Consider the following 16,079-nt stretch of genomic DNA (forward strand, 5'->3'; position numbering starts at 1 on the left):
GACAGGGCTTAGGGCTGTGGGACATGGGTTGGGGCTGTGGGACAGGGCTCGGGGCTGTGGGATGGGGCTTGGGACTGGGACGGGGCTTGGGGCTGTGGGACATGGGTTGGGGCTGTGGGACTGGGCTGTGGGATGGGGCTCGGGGCTGTGGGATGGGGCTCGGGGCCATGGGACGGGGCTCTGGGAAAGCGGCACGGGGAGGCTGGGCGCAGGCGGGCCGTAAATCATGGTAAGGGAGCGGCCGTGCCAGGCTCGCGGGCAGGGGAGATGATTTCCTGCCCTTCAAGCTCCATCGCTCATCCTGGCGCTCGTGAATCACGGCACAAAATATTAAAAAGGAAAAGGGGGAGAAAACAAACAAATCGATAAATCATCGCCAAACAAGACAGAGCGAGAATATTAAAACCCACCGGGGGCAGGGACGGGTGGGCACCGTCCGACGGGGGGGCCGCTGCCCCGGCAGCCTGCCCCAGGGACCGGAGATTTCGGGCAGGGCAGCGCGGTGCCGGCACAGCTGCACGGGGCGCCGGGACCACCGGCACCCACCGGGAAGGGGACGAGCCCCGCGTTGGGAGCACGCCGTCAGCGTCCAGGCTGCCAAACGCCGCTGGAAGACGCCGGCAGGGTCTGGTCTGTCCCGAGGGCACAGCACAGGCTGCGTCCCATGGGGACCTTGCCATGCCGTGCCTGCTCCCGGGCTCTGGGGAGCGGCTGGGGCAGCGGGGCCGGGTGCGGGGTGGGTCGGTGCCGGGGGCTGCACGGGGCTCTGAGACCCTGAGGTCTGGGTGTGAGTGGGGTCTGTGCGTGACTGGGGTCTCAGCGTGACCTGGGGTCTGTGCGTGCCCTGGGACCTGTGCGTGCCCTGGGGTGTGTGCGTGCCCTGGGGTCTGTGGGTGCCCCGGGACCTGTGCGTGCCCTGGGGTGTGTGTGTGACCTGGGATTGCTGCGTGCTTGGGGATCGCTGCGTGCCCTGGGACCTGTGTGCGCCCTGGTGTCTGTGCATGCCCCGGGACCTGTGTGTGATCTGGGGTCTGTGCGTGCCCAGGGATCTGTGTGTGTGCCCCGGGACCTGTGTGCCCTGGGGTCTGTGCGTGCCCTGGGATTTGTGCATGACTTAGGATTGCTGTGTGCCCTGGGACCTGTGTGTGTCCTGAGGTCTGCGCGTGCCCTGGGATCTCCGTGTGCCCTGGGATCTGTGTGTGCCCTGTGGTCTGTGTGTGATCTGGGATCTGTGCATGCCCTGGGACCTGTATGTGCCCTGGGGGCTGTGCGTGCCTGGGGTCTCTGTGTGCCCTGGGACCTGTGTGCGCCCTGGGATCTGTGTGTGCCTGTGGATCTCTGCGTGTCCTGGGATCGCTGCGTGCCCTGGGGTCTGTGTGTGCCCCGGGGTCTGTGTGTGCCCCGGGGTCTCCACGTGCCCCAGGGTCTGTGTGTGCCCCGGGGTCTGTGTGTGCCCCGGGGTCTCCACGTGCCCCAGGGTCTGTGTGTGCCCCGGGGTCTGTGTGTGCCCTGGGGTCTCTGCGTGCCCCGGGGTCTGTGTGTGCCCCGGGGTCTCCACGTGCCCCAGGGTCTGTGTGTGCCCCGGGGTCTGTGTGTGCCCCGGGGTCTCCACGTGCCCCGGGGTCTGTGTGTGCCCTGGGGTCTCTGCGTGCCCCGGGGTCTGTGTGTGCCCCGGGGTCTGTGTGTGCCCTGGGGTCTCTGCGTGCCCTGGGGTCTGTGTGTGCCCCGGGGTCTGTGTGTGCCCTGGGGTCTCTGCGTGCCCTGGGGTCTGTGTGTGCCCCGGGGTCTGTGTGTGCCCTGGGGTCTCTGCGTGCCCTGGGGTCTGTGTGTGCCCCGGGGTCTCCGCGTGCCCCGGGGTCTGTGTGTGCCCCGGGGTCTCTGCATGCCCCGGGGTCTGTGTGTGCCCCGGGGTCTGTGTGTGCCCCGGGGTCTCCGCGTGCCCACCACAGGCACGAGGACGCCCATCACCTGCCACCTGCGTGCGGCACGGCACAACACGGCTCCGCACCGGCTGGGGCTGGGAGCACCGCTCGGAGCACCGCCGCCGCCCCGGGGCGCAGGATCCGGCCCTGCCCCGCGGCCTGGGGCAACACCGCGGGGCCGCGGCGCCGCTTCGGGCACAGCCCGCCCGGTTCTGGGGCTCGGCCGCGGCCATCGCCGCCAGCCCGGTGACGGCCGGGGGGCTCCGGGCGCGCCCCGGGACACGAGGCCGGGGGGGGGGGGCGCGGGGGGGCTGAGCCCAAGGGGCAGGGCCCCCCCTACACGTCCCCGGTGCCCCCGGAGCGCCTCGCCGGTGGAGGGGGGGTACGGGGGGTGTGTGTGGGGGGGTCCCGTTCCCCGACCCCCCCAGCAACTGGGAGGCGGCGGGGGGCTGGGGGGGTTCCGGGGGGGCCGGCACCGGCGGCACCCCCAGCACCGGGAGCCCCGGGGGTGGGGGGGCGGAACGGGGGGGGCATCACGGGGAGCCCCCCCCCCCCCGTTCCCCGAGCCCCACCGGGGGTCCCGGACCCGTTCCCCCCGCTGCGCCCCCCCCCGCTCCTTCCCCCCCCCCCCCCGTCCGGTCCCGGCGGCGCGGGGCCGGGGAGCGGCGGTGACGTCACGGCGAGGGGGCGTGTCCCCGGCGAAGCCCCGCCCCCGGCGCGGCGCGGCGGAGGCCACGTGGGAGCGCGGGGCCCCCCTTTGCCGACGTGTCCCTGGCGCCGCGTGCCCCGGAAGTCCCGCCCTCCTCCGCGGGGCCGGGGGGGCGGAGCGCGGGGGCGGGGCCCGCCGTGACGTCACCCGCGCGGCAGCCTCTCGGGCCGGCGCCGCGGCCCCGCTCTCCCGCCATTGGCCGGCGCGCGGCGGGGCGGGGCGGGGCGGGCGGCGGGGCGCGCCGCCCATTGGCCGGCGGCGGCGGGGCGGGGCGGGGCGGTGGGCCGGAGGCCCCGCCCCTCGCTCCGCCGAGGCCCCGCCCCCCGCCGCCCCGCCCCGCGGCTCCCTTCCGCGCTCCCGCCGGGCCCCCTCCGCCGCGCTCCCGCCGCCGCCGCCGCGCCCCCGCCATGGCCTCCGGGGCGGCCCCCGGGCAGGGCGGCCCCGCGCCGCCCCTCGCCGTGCAGCGCGGCATCGTCAAGATGGTAAGGGCCCGGTACCGGCACCGCCACCGGCACCGCGCCCGGCCTGCCCGCGCCGTGCCGCGTGTCCCCTGCCCGGTGCTCCCCGGAGCCCCCCGGCCGCGCTCGGCACCCCCCCGGTTCTCCCCCCTCCGGTGCCGTGCCCGCGCCCCGCGTTCGTGAACCGGGGCTGGGAGGGGGGGGGACTTGGTCCCGGCCCCCCCCCACACCGGGACCCGCTCCCGGGGGCACCGGCCCCGGGGGGCTGCCCCGTGCTGGTTCCCTCCCCCTCGTGACCCCCGGTTTCGGAGGGGGGGGGCGCTTGCGGGGCCGGGGCGCGCGCCCCCCGGTTTTACCGGACGGGGCTCGGTGCCGCTCCCCAGCCCCGCAGCCGGGCCCCGGGTGCCCCCCGGTGCGGTGCGGCGCGGCCCTTCCCAGCCAGCTCGGCGTGGCCCGGAACCGAAACCCGCCGCTGGTGGAAATCGGCCCGGGGACGGTGCCGGGACGGCGGGGGGCAGAGCGGGGCCAGCTCCCGGGGCACCCCCGAGCTCCCCCCCCCCCCCGAAGCTGGGCACGGGTCGCACCGGGGCTGGGGGGCTCCGTCCCCCCGGGGGGCGCGGGCAGAGCCCGGGGGAGCGGGGCTGGGGGCACGGGCCGGGGGCTGCCCGGGGGTCCGGCTGCTCGGGGGGTGCCCCGCCAGGAGCTACGGGCGGCTGCGCGTCCCGCTGACACCGTCTGGGCGCCCGCTGTCGGTTCCTGGGGGGGGCACCGGAGACCCCCCCCCCCCCAAAAAGCGCCCGGTCCCACCTGGGCTCCCGCCGCCCGCGGGACGTGCGCACGTGGGAGCAGCGGGGCCGGGACGGGCGTCACACGTGGGCACGGGGTGGCCCCGCGCTGGGGCTGGTGGCCGCCGTCCCGGCCGTCGCCGCCCGTCCCCGTCCCTCGGGTCCGTCCCTTTTCACCGTCGCCCCCCCGTTCCCGAGAGGTCCTGAGCCCTTCCCGCCCCGCTCGGGGGCGAAGGTGCCGGGGGGCTGCACCGGGCGGCCAACAAACCCGTCCCCTCCCCGAGCCCCGGGGCTTGTAACGGTGACCGGGCGGAACGGTCACAGCGCCTGACTCGTCCCCCGGCGCCCTATAAATTAAGGGTTGGGGTTAATTACGCCGGCGAAACCTCCAAGCCCTCAAGCGCCCGGCCCTGGGTCGGCCGCCGGACGGGGCCGTGAGCGCCGCGGCTCCTGGGCGTGCGGCGAGGGCTCCGGGCGGGCAGGGAGCCAGCGCCTGCTGAACCCGGCCCCGAGGCTTCCCGCGGGCGGCACCCGGCACGAGGCTGCTTCAGACGGGAGCAGGGGGGTCCCCGACGCGTGCCCTGCCTGCCGGGGGGGGCCGGGCTGGCACGGAGGGGGACCGCAACGGGCGCTGCCGGTGCTGCGGTCGGTAAACGGGCAGCTTGCGGCCTCGTGCAGTCAGAGCTGTTGAAAAACCTTGTGTTTTTGTTTTTTTTTTTTAATTTATTTTTGCTGGGCAGGACGATGCTGGTGGCCGTTAATAGGGCCGGGCGCGGGGAGGAGAGGTGCGGTTTGGGTCTCTTGGTTTCGGAGAGGGTCCCGGCGGCTCTGCCTGCCCGCGGTGGCCGGGTGGTGCCGGGGGCTGTGCCACCGCTGCTCTGCCCGCAGACCTCGAGCGGAGCCCGTGGCGTGCCCGGCCACGGGACGTCAGTGCCCGCCGGGCTGCGCGAGGCTCCGTGAACCCTTCCAAAAAGCACAGCCTGGGGGGCGAGGGCTGGCTGAGCGGCCGGGGGGCGGTGGTCGGCAGCACGGAGTCCAGCTGGGGGCCAGCAGCTCACGGCGTGCCCGAGGGGTTGGTGCCGGGGGTCCCGGTGGGCACCGAGGTGCCCATGAGCTGGTGACGGGTCCCTGATGCGCGAGAGGCGAACGTCCTGGGCTGCGCCGGGCAAAGCAGCGCCTGGAGAACTGGGCCCCGTGTGTGCCCCCGCTACGGGAGGGGCCTGGGCAGGCTGGGGGGAGCCCAGCGCAGGGCCCCCGGGGCGCTGCAGGGCCTGGAGCCCCCCTGCTGCGAGGAGAGGCTGCGGGAGCTGGGGCTGCTCGGCCTGGGGAGGGGGCGGCTCCGGGGGGGCTCCCCCACGGCCCTCGGACCCGCAGGGAGCTGCACGAGGACGGGGCCGGGACCAGGGGCTGGGGGATCTCCTCCTAGGGGGGGGTCTCCAAACCCGCCTGGGCGTGGGGCTGGGCACCGGCTGGGGGGGGCCCTGCTGGGGCAGGGGAATAAAAATCCCTGCGTCTCCTGCGTCCTTCCCGTTACCTGCCGCGCTGAAACCGCCCCACGAGCAGTGGCGCCGGGCGTTAAGGAGGGGCTGCGATGTTCGGCGTGTCCTGGGCACGGCGTTCCCTGTAACTGCTGCGCGCCATGGCGTGGGGTCGGCCGGGCTGCGTGGGTGGGGGTCCGGGCATTTTGTTGGGGGGGGGCTGTGGTCTCCGCCCGCCTCCCCGCTCACCCTGTGCCTCCCCACAGGTGCTCTCGGGATGCGCCATCATCGTCCGCGGGCAGCCCCGCGGCGGGCCCCCTCCGGAGCGGCAGATCAACCTCAGCAACATCCGCGCCGGCAGCCTCGCCCGCCGTGCCGCCGCCGGCCAGCCAGACGCCAAGGACACCCCGGACGAGGTGGGTGCCCCCCCCCCAAGGCACGTGTCCCTGCGGTGCGCCCGGGGACCTGGGGACGCGGTGCTGGGGCCTCTCGCTGGCGGTCAGGGAGGAGCTGGAGCAGGGAGAGCTGCCGGGGGTGGATTCACGCCTCGGAGCCCCGCGGGTTTTGCTCCCGGCTCCGGATCTCTCCTCCCGGTGCGCTTTGGTGGCCGCGGTGCGAAGAGCTTCGCCTCTGGCGCCCTGCGTAAATCTTCCTCGCCAACTCTCAGGTCTCCAGGGAGAAGGGGTCTGCACGAGGGCCCCTCGGTGCGGCTGGAGCAGGCTCCTAATTTAACGCTCCTAAGCGTTAATCAGAGCGGGGACCAGGATCAGGCTCTGCCCCAGGCTTCGGCCTCTCATGGGGCTCGGTGAGCTCTGGCTGTGGCTGATCGGGGACTCAGGGGACCTGGTCGCAGCCGGTGCTGGCCCTGGCAGCTCCTCTGAAGGCGTGGGGACACGATGTGGAGGTGGCGCTGCTTTTTGGGGTGCCGCTGGGGTGCAGCAGGGGTTGCCCGTGCTGCTGGCTTGGCGCAGTGCTTGGAGGAAGCAGGGTTGGGTAGCAGAGAGCTGAGCCCGGGGCCACCCATCCTCCCAGCCCCGGGGGTGGCGCAGAGCGCTCAGCTAATTGCTCTCCCTGGGGAGTTTGTCTTCTAAACACTGCTTCAGCCGTTAAATGTCACTCTTTTAAAAAATTACGCCTGTCAGTTTTGCTAATTGTTTATTAGCACGTCATGTTCTCTCCTCCGGACCACTTTCTCCACCCACCCGCTTCTGCGGTGGAGTGGGGCTGAGCTCGCCCTGGCGCTGCCGTGAGTCGCGCTCGTGCCTCCGGTGCAGGAGGGATGGGGACGCAGGGACGGGGACGCAGGGACGTGCCGGGCACGGCCACGGATGAGCCGTGCCAGCTCCGCACCCTCACCACAGGCACGGCAGCGTGTGCCAGCCCCGGGCACCTGGGGGGGAGCTGATGTCCGCTGCTTTCCTTCCTTTCCTTCCAGCCCTGGGGGTTCCCAGCCCGGGAGTTCCTGCGGAAGAAGCTGATCGGGAAGGAGGTCTGCTTCACCGTGGAGTACAAGACCCCGCAGGGCCGCGAGTACGGCATGGTGTACCTGGGCAAAGGTGAGCGCGGGGGGTCCGGCGGGCACGCGCAGAGCTCGGGGCCGGGCTGCTGTCCGAGGAGGGTGGGTGGGATGCGGAGGTCGGTGGCAGTTTTTTTTTTGTCACACGGTTTCCAGCTTCTCGGCAGGGAGCGATGCCCAGCGGCTGTCCCGGCTGCCCGCGGAGCTGCTGGGGGGTTCCCTCCTCTCTGGTGCCGCCGCTGCGGGCGCGCCTGGGTCGTGGCGCTGGGTGAATCCCCACGGATGTCCGCTTGCTGAACGTTTTGCCATTGTAAATCTCACGCTCGCCTCTGGCAGACGGCCGTCACCTGGAAGGAACCCGTTTAGCAGCCCGCTTACCTGCGTCCCCGAGCAGGCGGCAGGGTGCCTGGAGCGCAGCCGCCCAGCCCGAGCCACGCGCAGTACCTGCAGGCAGAGCTTTCCCCGGCTCAGGCTAGAAGCAGTTTGGGGCAAATGGCCTTTTTTTGGGGTGTTTGACCCGCTGCTAGCTCAGGCGGGCTTCGCCTCTGCTTCGGTCCCCTGGGGCTGGGCCAGGCAAGCAGCACATCCTGGGGGGCAGTGCCGGGACCTGAGCGCTTACGGGGGGAGAAGGAAAACGCCGAAACTGGGGAGCAGGAGTGGCAAGAGCTCGCGGTGCAGGACTGGTGCTGCTGAGCCATCCCACAGGGAGCACCGTGTCCTGTGTCCCTTGGTGGGGCAGGGGGACACGTAACGGGGCCAGCCACCTCCAGATGCTCGTGGAAGCCTTGTCGTTGGCTTGTTGTCTCTGAGCCTCCGGCTCCTGCAGGATGCTCGCAGGGAGGCTCACGCTCTCAACGCGGTTGAGGTCGGTCAGTGCAATTAACGCCGCGTTGATCAGAACTTGCAGCAAGCCCTCGGGCAGAGCTGCCTGCTTACCGGGCGGGAAGGACCCGTTCGCGCCCCTGAGGCTCGGGGCAGCCCCAAGGGTGCTGCGCTCGGTTTGAGCGCTTGCTGCGGTGCCAAGTCCCAGCCTGGGCTTGTGGAGGAGTTTTTGGGCCCCGGTCGGCTCTGGGCCCTGATCAGCTCTGGTGAGAGGGGCAGGGAGAAGGTGGCTTGGGGACAGGGGAGTGCGGGCATCCTGCTGCCCTGTATGGTGCTGGGTCGGCTCCTGGTTGAACCCTCAGCTCCCAAGGAGCGGGGACGAGTTGCTCCGCGTGGGAAGTCTCCCAGGGCACAGCTCGTCCCTTGGTGTGTGCCGTGGGGCTGTCGGGTGGGTGCTCGGGTGCCCCGGGACAGGGCAGGAGGCTCTCCGAGGTGCTCGGGGTGCAGGTTGGCTCCAGCCCGTGCTCCTCGCAGCGTGCCGTGCCGCAGGGAGCTCGGCGGAGCGAGGGAGATGCCAGCACCGGGGTGGTGCGAAGGAGACGCATTTGGGGAGGGCGTCCCCTGCGCCCAAACGGTGCCAGGTGAGCCCAAAGCACGGGTAGCTGGGGCAATATCGAGTTGTTCCTGAGCCTGCAGCCTGCTGCGGGCTGCCTGCCGCTGGAGGACACCAGGAGCCCCTGGGGATGTGCGTGCAGGGCGAGCATCCCTTCGGAGAGCTGCTGCTTCCCATCCAGCCGGCGTGCACAGCCTGCCCCTCTGTATGGGACACCCGGCTCAGCACCGAAGGCAGGATGCGGTCGCGTAGCCTGCAACAAATAAATCCTGGAAGGGGTTTTGTTGTCGGGTGACGCCGCGATCAGCCGAAGCGCTCTTGTTTCAGTCATCCGCAGCCTTGTTGTCTGCCACATGAAGGGTTTTTAATGCTGAGCCTCCCGTGTAGGTGTCGTCCTCATTGTTAAATCCCAGCCTGTCACGCCGCTGCGGTGAGAAATGAAGCATGAAATGTTTCCTGATGAAGTTTGTCAAGGTTTAAATGCAATTAATATGGAAGCGCTGCGGCAGCCTCCTCGGCAGCGGTGCTGGGGGGGCCGCTGTGCCGCGGGACGGGGGGCGTTGAGGTGGGCCACTGCCGGGGGTCCGGGAGCACCGCTCCCTGGGGACATGCGTGGGCACACGGAGCTTTGCCCAAAGGTCGGGAGAAGGTGGAAGTGCTGGGTGAAGTGCAGGGGGGTAATCCTTGACGTGAGGGGGATTGGGGCTGCTGCAGTCCCGGTGTCTGCGTAGGCTTGGGGTGGGGGAGAGCAAAGCCGCAGCCCCCGGTGCCGAGGAAAGGTGGGGGGGGGAGCTGGGGGGGCTCACAGGATAGAGCATCCCACGTTGGAAGGGACCCACGAGGATCATCGAGTCCAGCTCCTGGCCAGGTCTCCTCCTGGGGGGTCTCCAAACCCACCTGGACGTGGGGCTGGGCACTGGCTGGGGGGCTCTGCTGGGGCAGGAGGACACCAGGTGCCCCCAGGCTCTGCCTGGCTGCGATCCCATGAGAAGTTGCCGGCAGCATTGATGCTGCAGCCCCTGCCTGAAATTGCGAGAGCCCCTTGGGTGCCGGGAGGTAGCTGCTTGCTGAGGGGTGCTGGGGGCGTCCCCCTCACATGCAAACGGTCCTGGCTGCCCCCGAGCCTTGCAGCTGAGCCGGGCGCCAGCCCCTGCTCCTCCTGCTCTCATCCCCTGCCCGGGGAAGCGCCGTCCCGGGGGAGCTCTGCGCCGTGCACGGGTCTGGGGCATGGAGGAGCTGCTGCAGGGCACTCAGCGCAAGGCAGCCACGGGTCGTGCCGCGGGGCGGTGCGGTTATCGGGGTGTGCGGCTGGGCTGGGGTCTGCCCTCGAGGCTCTGATCTCCGTGAGCCCACCTGGGGGGACCGGGAGCTCCCTCCCTGTGTGGTGCTGGGGGTGGTCTCAGTGCCCCCAGCTTCTCCACTGAACTCACCGTGGGGTGGGTGCCTCCAGACCCCGATGGCAGCCTGTGCTGCCTGTCAGCAGAGCCCGGGCCACGTTCAGAGCCTGTCTCGTGGCCTTGCACCCCTCCCCGCTCAGTGAAATCGTCTCGTTCCCGGGCTCCCTGCGGGGACGAGGCTGGTTTCTCTGCGCTCCCGCCTGCGCGGTGCCGTCCGCCCGCCGCGTGCCCCCACTGACTGCTCTCCTCTCCCCGCAGACACGAGCGGCGAGAACATCGCCGAGTCCCTGGTGGCAGAAGGACTGGCCTCCCGCCGGGAAGGGATCCGAGCCAACAAGTACGTATGTGCCCGTGCTGCCCAGCCCCGGGAAGCGGCTCCGCGCTGCGGGGCTCCCACCGCCGGTTATCTGCAGCGGGGCACCCGCGCTGGGTGCACAGGGCTGAGCCTCGGAGCTGTGGCTTTGTCCTGGCCCTGCGGGGAATCGGTGGCCCCAGAGGGGTCCCGGCTTGGTGCCGGGAGAAGCCCGGCCGTGGCCACCGTGCCGGCAGCCCCGTGGGGGCCGCTGTTACAGGGGCGTGAGCGGTTGCGCCGGCGCTATAAATACCGGTGGGACGCTATTTCCATCCTGTGCCTGCTGGGCTGGAAGCTCGCCCGTGTCGCTTCCTAAAACTGTTCCTGGCACACTTGGGTGCTTTCCATCCAGTGTTTTCAGTAGCGCAGCCTGTAAACAGGTATGTGGAGTAAACAGAGCGTGCGCCGCCGAGGGCAGGGACGGGGTGCCTGGTTCCTGGGCTCCCCGGTGCAGGAGCCCTGAGCGCCAGCGGGTCCTGGTCCCCGTATGTCTGGGGACACAGTCCCTGTCCCTGTGCCCAGCCGCCCCCCAGTGCCTTCATGGCCCCTGCCTGGGCCCGTAGGGCCTGCATGACCCACGGGAATTAAGGCTCAGCTGTAGCACGGTTGGGGTGTGCGATGGGCACCCTGCGTCCCCCCGTGCTGGGCACCAAGGGCTCTGCTGTGACCCGCGTGGTGAGCCTGGCCCCGGGAGGTGGCACGGGGCTGTGCAGGACATGGGGGACGTGCCCCGTGCTGGTGGGACAGCGAGTGCAGCCAAGCAGCCCCCTCGCAAGGGTCTCACAGGGCACAACCACGTTCATGGGGTGCACGAGGATCAGCTGGAGCCAGCTCCTGCTCCGGTGCTGTGGGCTCCCACCTCTGGCACCCGTGGGGAAGGTGAGCATGGGGCTGGCACCCTGCTGGGGTTTCTGCTTTGGGTCACTTGCTCGCAGCACGTGGCCGTGCTGCTGTGACAGCCGGAGGAAGCTGTCACCGTGCAGGGACACCACGGGGATGTCAGGGCCGGGGCTCCCCTGCGTGCCGGGCACCGGGGCGCAGACCGGGCAGGACCTCAGCTCCTCCACCACCGATGCGGGCACCGACCTTCAGCGCGGCTGCTGCCCCGCGGCCGGGGGCTGTGGCTGTGCAGCAGGGAGCTGGCAGCCCTCGCTCCCTGGAGCACCTGTGATGCCTGCTGGCCACGGGACGACGTTCGTCAGCCCTTGCGTTTTGGGCAGGCGGTGCTGGAAGGACCCAGCCAGGCAGGTGCCCCGTGGTGCTGTGCCTCGCTGGTGGGTTTGGGTCTGTGCGTGGTGCGCCGGGGGGCCTGGGAAGCAAACGGCACCGCGGGTTGGGGGCAGCCCAGCTCTTTGGACCCCGGGCTGCTCCTTTCACCCCCCCAGGGACAAGACCCTTCAATGCCACGGCCCCGCAGCTACCCTAGGCCAAAATCCCCGAGGCAGGAGGTGCTCGCTGCCCACCCCAGGGCAGGCAGTGGCATGGGGACGTCCCCGAGGAGCTGGGGAAGCGATGGCATGGCTGTGACTTGTCCCTGCTGTCCCAGCAACGTTCCCCCCCCCGAGGGGAGGCGTGGAAGGAGGTCGCGGCGCAGTCTGGGCGCTGTCGTGCTGCGCTCAGGGTTGTGGTGCTCGCGCCAGGGGACCTGGGCCACGGGGACCTTCTGGTGGCCTCGGGCTCGCCGGGCTTTGTCCCCTCTGCTCCAGCAGTTGCCTGCTGTGAGGCCGGGGCGCGGGGCGTGCGGCCACCCCGGTCTGCGCGGTTCCGCTGGAGTACGGCAGTCCCCGCAGGACCCAGCTTCCTGCAGTTAAACACTGCCTGGGGCTTGTTGCTGCGCAGAGCTCGCTCTCCTAATTCAAAGGACGCGTTAATTAACGGGTGCATGAGGAGCCTCAGCCCTCAGCTTACCAGGCGCAGGCAGAGGAGGCGGCTGGAGGTGCTGGGTGAGCCCTGGGGGTGCCGGGGAGCTGCTGTGCCCCCCGCTCTGCTGCCCCCCTGGGGCGCAGGTATTTAAAGCCAGGCACGTTTACCTGGGGGCTCCCGGTCCGCGGGGCCGCTCAGCTTCTGCGCGGAGCTCGGGATCCCTCAGGTTGCAGCTTTGCCCTCAGCCGAGCCGAGGAACGATGAACCCAGAATATCCCAGGGTGTGTTTAACGGAGTGTGGGGGCGCTTGGCAGCGCTCTCCTTCGTCGGGGACTCGGTCCCCTCGGTGTGGAGAGACGCCTGCTGCTGCCTCCTGGCTTCGGAGGCCGCCTGCTGCTCGCCCCGGGCTGTTTGTGCTCCCGGTGAGCCGCTGGCAGCAGCCTTGGCTCTACGGCCCTCGCTCCCAAACCAGGCGCTGGTGGCTGGGGCTGCCGCTGCCCTGCCGCAGGGTCAGGACCTGCAGGGTCAGGACCTGCGCCCGAACCTCCCCATGCACAAAACCAACCTCGAGAGGGGCTGTGCAGCTCGCACCTTCGCTGTCCTGTTGTAGCTGGGGTGCATGTGGCCAGCAGCGGCACGCCCTGCGTGCTGGGTGCCGGAGAGACTTCGATTTACGGAGCGTCGCTGTCAGACGCATAAAGCATCGCTCACCCGGGCTGTGCCCTCCCTAGACTTGAGTGTTCAGATTGCTAAAGCTTCCAGAAAAGCGCCTGAGAGATGGATGTCCCCGGGGGTAAAATACGCAGGACCCGCCAGCGCCCTGCCCGCTGGTCCCTGCGCCCGCTGAGCGCCGTGGCTCTGCCCTGACCTGGTTTTTGTCCCGCTCCTTGCAGCCCTGAGCAGAGCAGGCTGGCGGAGCTGGAGGAGCAGGCCAAGAGCGCCAAGAAGGGGATGTGGAGCGAGGGCACGGGCTCCCACACCATCCGGGACCTCAAGTACACCATCGAGAACCCCCGGCACTTCGTGGACTCCATGCACCAGAAGCCGGTCAATGGTGAGCTGGTGGCCGTGGGGACGTGGTGGTGGCTGGGGCTGCGTCTCCCTGCCTGCTCTGCGGTTTTGTGGCTGGCCCCGTCCGTGGCTTGTGGGACCTGCCTGTCCCCAAAGCTGCACGCGCGGCGCTGCACGCTGCTGTGATGCTGTCCTTGGCTTTGTACGAGCACGGCGCTCACCGTGCAGCAGTATGTGGCTTTGGGGACGGAGGGGGACAGCTCTGGCTCTGCAGCCCCTGCTGAGCCCCTCTGCGGCCAGCACCAACCTCTGCTCTCGTCCTGCAGCCATCATAGAGCACGTCCGGGATGGCAGCGTGGTGAGAGCCCTCCTCCTCCCGGACTACTACCTGGTCACCGTCATGCTCTCGGGGATCAAGGTGAGGTGTGGCCGCTGTCACCTGCCTGCTTGTCGTGCTTGCTGTCACCTCTCTGCTCTTGGCACCGGGACTGGTGCGAGCCTCCGAGGGGCCTTACCCACACCCGCTGCTCCCCCGGCCATCGGGTGTCCTCCGGCACCGTGCTTGGCACAGCCCCTGGGGTGCGCACACCGTTGTGGGGCCGTCACTTGGGGTCAGCAGGTCCCAGCTCCGTGCTGCGCGAGGTACGGGATGCCCTGGGAGGGTCCCGGGCAGCTGGGGGAGGGATGGCCCCGTCCCATCAGGAGGGCTCAGCCCCTGCGTGGCTGTTGGCATCTGCGTGGTGGGGGGATTTGGGGGCAGCCGGGGAGCAGCCCTGCCCGTGTTCTCCCCGCTGCTGGGGGCTGCTGCTCGGCGCGCTCTGGGTGCGCCCTTTGCTGCAGCACCGGTGATTTTTTTTTTATTATTTGCTTTTCTCCCCTTGCCTTTTGAACCTTGCCGTTTTCCTTGCCATCCTCAGCAGGAATGCACTGGGAGTTTGTTTCCGTGCCCTGGTTCACTCCTGGCGGTGTTTGCTGGGGCGGGTAAAGGGCTGTGTCAGCACAGAACAGCCGGAGAGCATCGCTGTGCACACATCCCCGGTCCCTCTCCACCAGGCTGCAGCCGGAGCTCGGGGCACTTGGGGTTTTCCTCCTCCACTTCTGCGATGCTGAGCCCGACCTGAGTCTTGTGCTCATGGCTCCTCTCCACTTTTTTCCTGGGGAGCCAGCACGGGGAGAGGCCCCCCGGGGTGCCTGCGGAGCTGCTGCGTCCTCCCCACGGTCCCGCTGCTGCCGGGACCTGTCCGTCCCTGGCAGCTCTGCCGGCTCCTGCCCCATCTGCCCTCCGTGAGCACCCCATTTTAAGCTCAGTTTCCTGAGCAAGCAGGGACTCCCCAAGGTGCCTTGGTGGGGAGGATGGGCTGGACCAGGCGTCGTAACCCTTTAGAGCCTCCTGACTTTGGGGCATGGGGTTTTTGGGGCCAGCCGAGCTCCGTGCCCGGTTTCGCAGCACGGCTCTGTGCCACGGTGCCCCCGCGGTGCCGCGATCACGTCTGCGTGGGTGACGTTCCCTCCCCCTTGCCGAGGTTTTTGGGGCCCACCTCGTGCTGTGGGAACCCTCCCGTGCCCTGACCGTGTCCCTGTGCCGCAGTGCCCCACGTTCAAGCGGGAGGCGGACGCCCCGGAGGTCCCTGAGCCGTTTGCGGCCGAAGCGAAGTTTTTCACGGAGTCGCGGCTGCTGCAGAGGGACGTGCAGATCGTGCTGGAGAGCTGCCACAACCAGAACATCCTGGGCACCATCCTGCACCCGGCAAGTGGGGGCGGTGAGGGGCGGGATGGGGGCTGCCGGGATGCTCTTCGTCCCCTGCTGGAGCTTGCTGCGAGGTCCTGCTGCCTCCACGGGGCCCGGAGCAGCGCCGCAGGGCTGGGAGCCGTGCTCTCTGCCAGGGGATGTAGGAGGGCACGGGTCCGTTTGAGCAGAGTCCTGTGGTCTTCTGGGGTCGCATCCTTTGATAGCCCTCGGGGTGCTGTGGGCCAGACCTTGCACCGTTTGTGGGCACTGGGGACCCGTGGCAGTGAAGGGGCCGCGCAGGACGCGTGAGCTCCGCGCTGCAGGACTCAGTGCCGGGGCAGGGCAGGATAAATCCCGATGCCGTGGGGCCTTGCGTGTGAGCGTGCGTCTCCTCCCCGTCCGCAGAACGGCAACATCACCGAGCTGCTGCTGAAGGAGGGCTTCGCCCGCTGCGTGGACTGGTCCATCGCCGTCTACACCCGTGGGGCCGACAAGCTGCGCGCGGCCGAAAGGTGAGCCCGGGGCTGCGGCGCTGCCAGCGGGCGCGCGGGGTGCTGGGCCCCTTCCCCATCCACGCACACCGGGCGTCCCTGGTGTCGCTGTGCCGAGGCACGGGCAGGCTCTGGCTTGGAGCAGCCCTTACCACTTGCCAATGCCCTCTGGAATAGAAAAAGAAAGGCGGCAGCTTTGTGCCCGGTGCCGCCGCTGCGGCGCGCCCGTCCCTGCTGGGGACCCCCTGCCCGGGCGTCACGGGTGCCTCCCCCCCCCCCCGCCAGGTTCGCCAAGGAGCGCAAGCTGAGGATCTGGAGGGACTACGTGGCCCCCACGGCGAACCTGGACCAGAAGGACAAGCAGTTTGTGGCCAAGGTGGGTGCCGGGCGGAGCAGGGCAGGGACGGGTGCTGGGCTGCCTCTGCCGGCTCCTGCGTGTGGTCGGAAAAAACCTCGGAGCTGGGCTCTGCCCCCGCTGTGCCTGCGGCTTCGATTCCCCTCCGCGGACCCCCTGGGTGCCCCCCGGCATTGGGCTGCCCTCTGTGGGTCGGAGCCGGGTTTAATGGCACGGTGGGGTGACCGGCCCAGGTGATGCTACGTCCATGCAGCCCGTAGTCGGGGCTCAGCCATGTCCCTGCACCGTGTTTGGGGTGGGGAGCGGTGAAACAGGGCAGAGGGAGGGGGCTGGGGGCTGTGGACAGGCTGGTGGGCACCCTTGGGTACCGCAGGGACGCTCTCGCTCTGGCTGCAGGGGGCTGGGCGCAGCAGAGCTTCCCCTTCCCATCACGGGGGCTCCGTGCCCCTGCCACAGCCCCTTCCCTGCATGCCCGGTGCGGGGCCGCCGTCCTGAAGCCGTGCCCACGCTTTCCCCAGTGAGGTTCAGTCGCTGTTGGCAGCGGTGCCGTGCCCGGGAGGCTGGGAGGGCAGCGGAGC

General features: G+C 70.2%; 1 protein-coding gene across 1 annotated transcript in view; it reads left to right on the forward strand.

Annotated features, from left to right (window-relative positions):
• The first annotated feature begins 2,943 nt into the window (after nucleotides 1-2,943).
• SND1 (staphylococcal nuclease and tudor domain containing 1) overlaps nucleotides 2,944-16,079 on the forward strand; it is a 115,258-nt gene continuing 102,122 nt past the window's right edge. The window contains 9 exon segments of the mRNA XM_080577514.1: nucleotides 2,944-3,113; nucleotides 5,619-5,768; nucleotides 6,788-6,908; nucleotides 9,959-10,037; nucleotides 12,809-12,969; nucleotides 13,253-13,344; nucleotides 14,515-14,673; nucleotides 15,061-15,167; nucleotides 15,432-15,522. Of these exon segments, the coding sequence (XP_080433640.1) occupies nucleotides 3,039-3,113; nucleotides 5,619-5,768; nucleotides 6,788-6,908; nucleotides 9,959-10,037; nucleotides 12,809-12,969; nucleotides 13,253-13,344; nucleotides 14,515-14,673; nucleotides 15,061-15,167; nucleotides 15,432-15,522 (1,035 nt within the window). The 5' untranslated portion in view covers nucleotides 2,944-3,038.

The sequence above is a fragment of the Anser brachyrhynchus genome, assembly GCF_964034855.1.
Source record: "Anser brachyrhynchus genome assembly, chromosome: 1".
NCBI classification, from domain to species: domain Eukaryota; kingdom Metazoa; phylum Chordata; class Aves; order Anseriformes; family Anatidae; genus Anser; species Anser brachyrhynchus.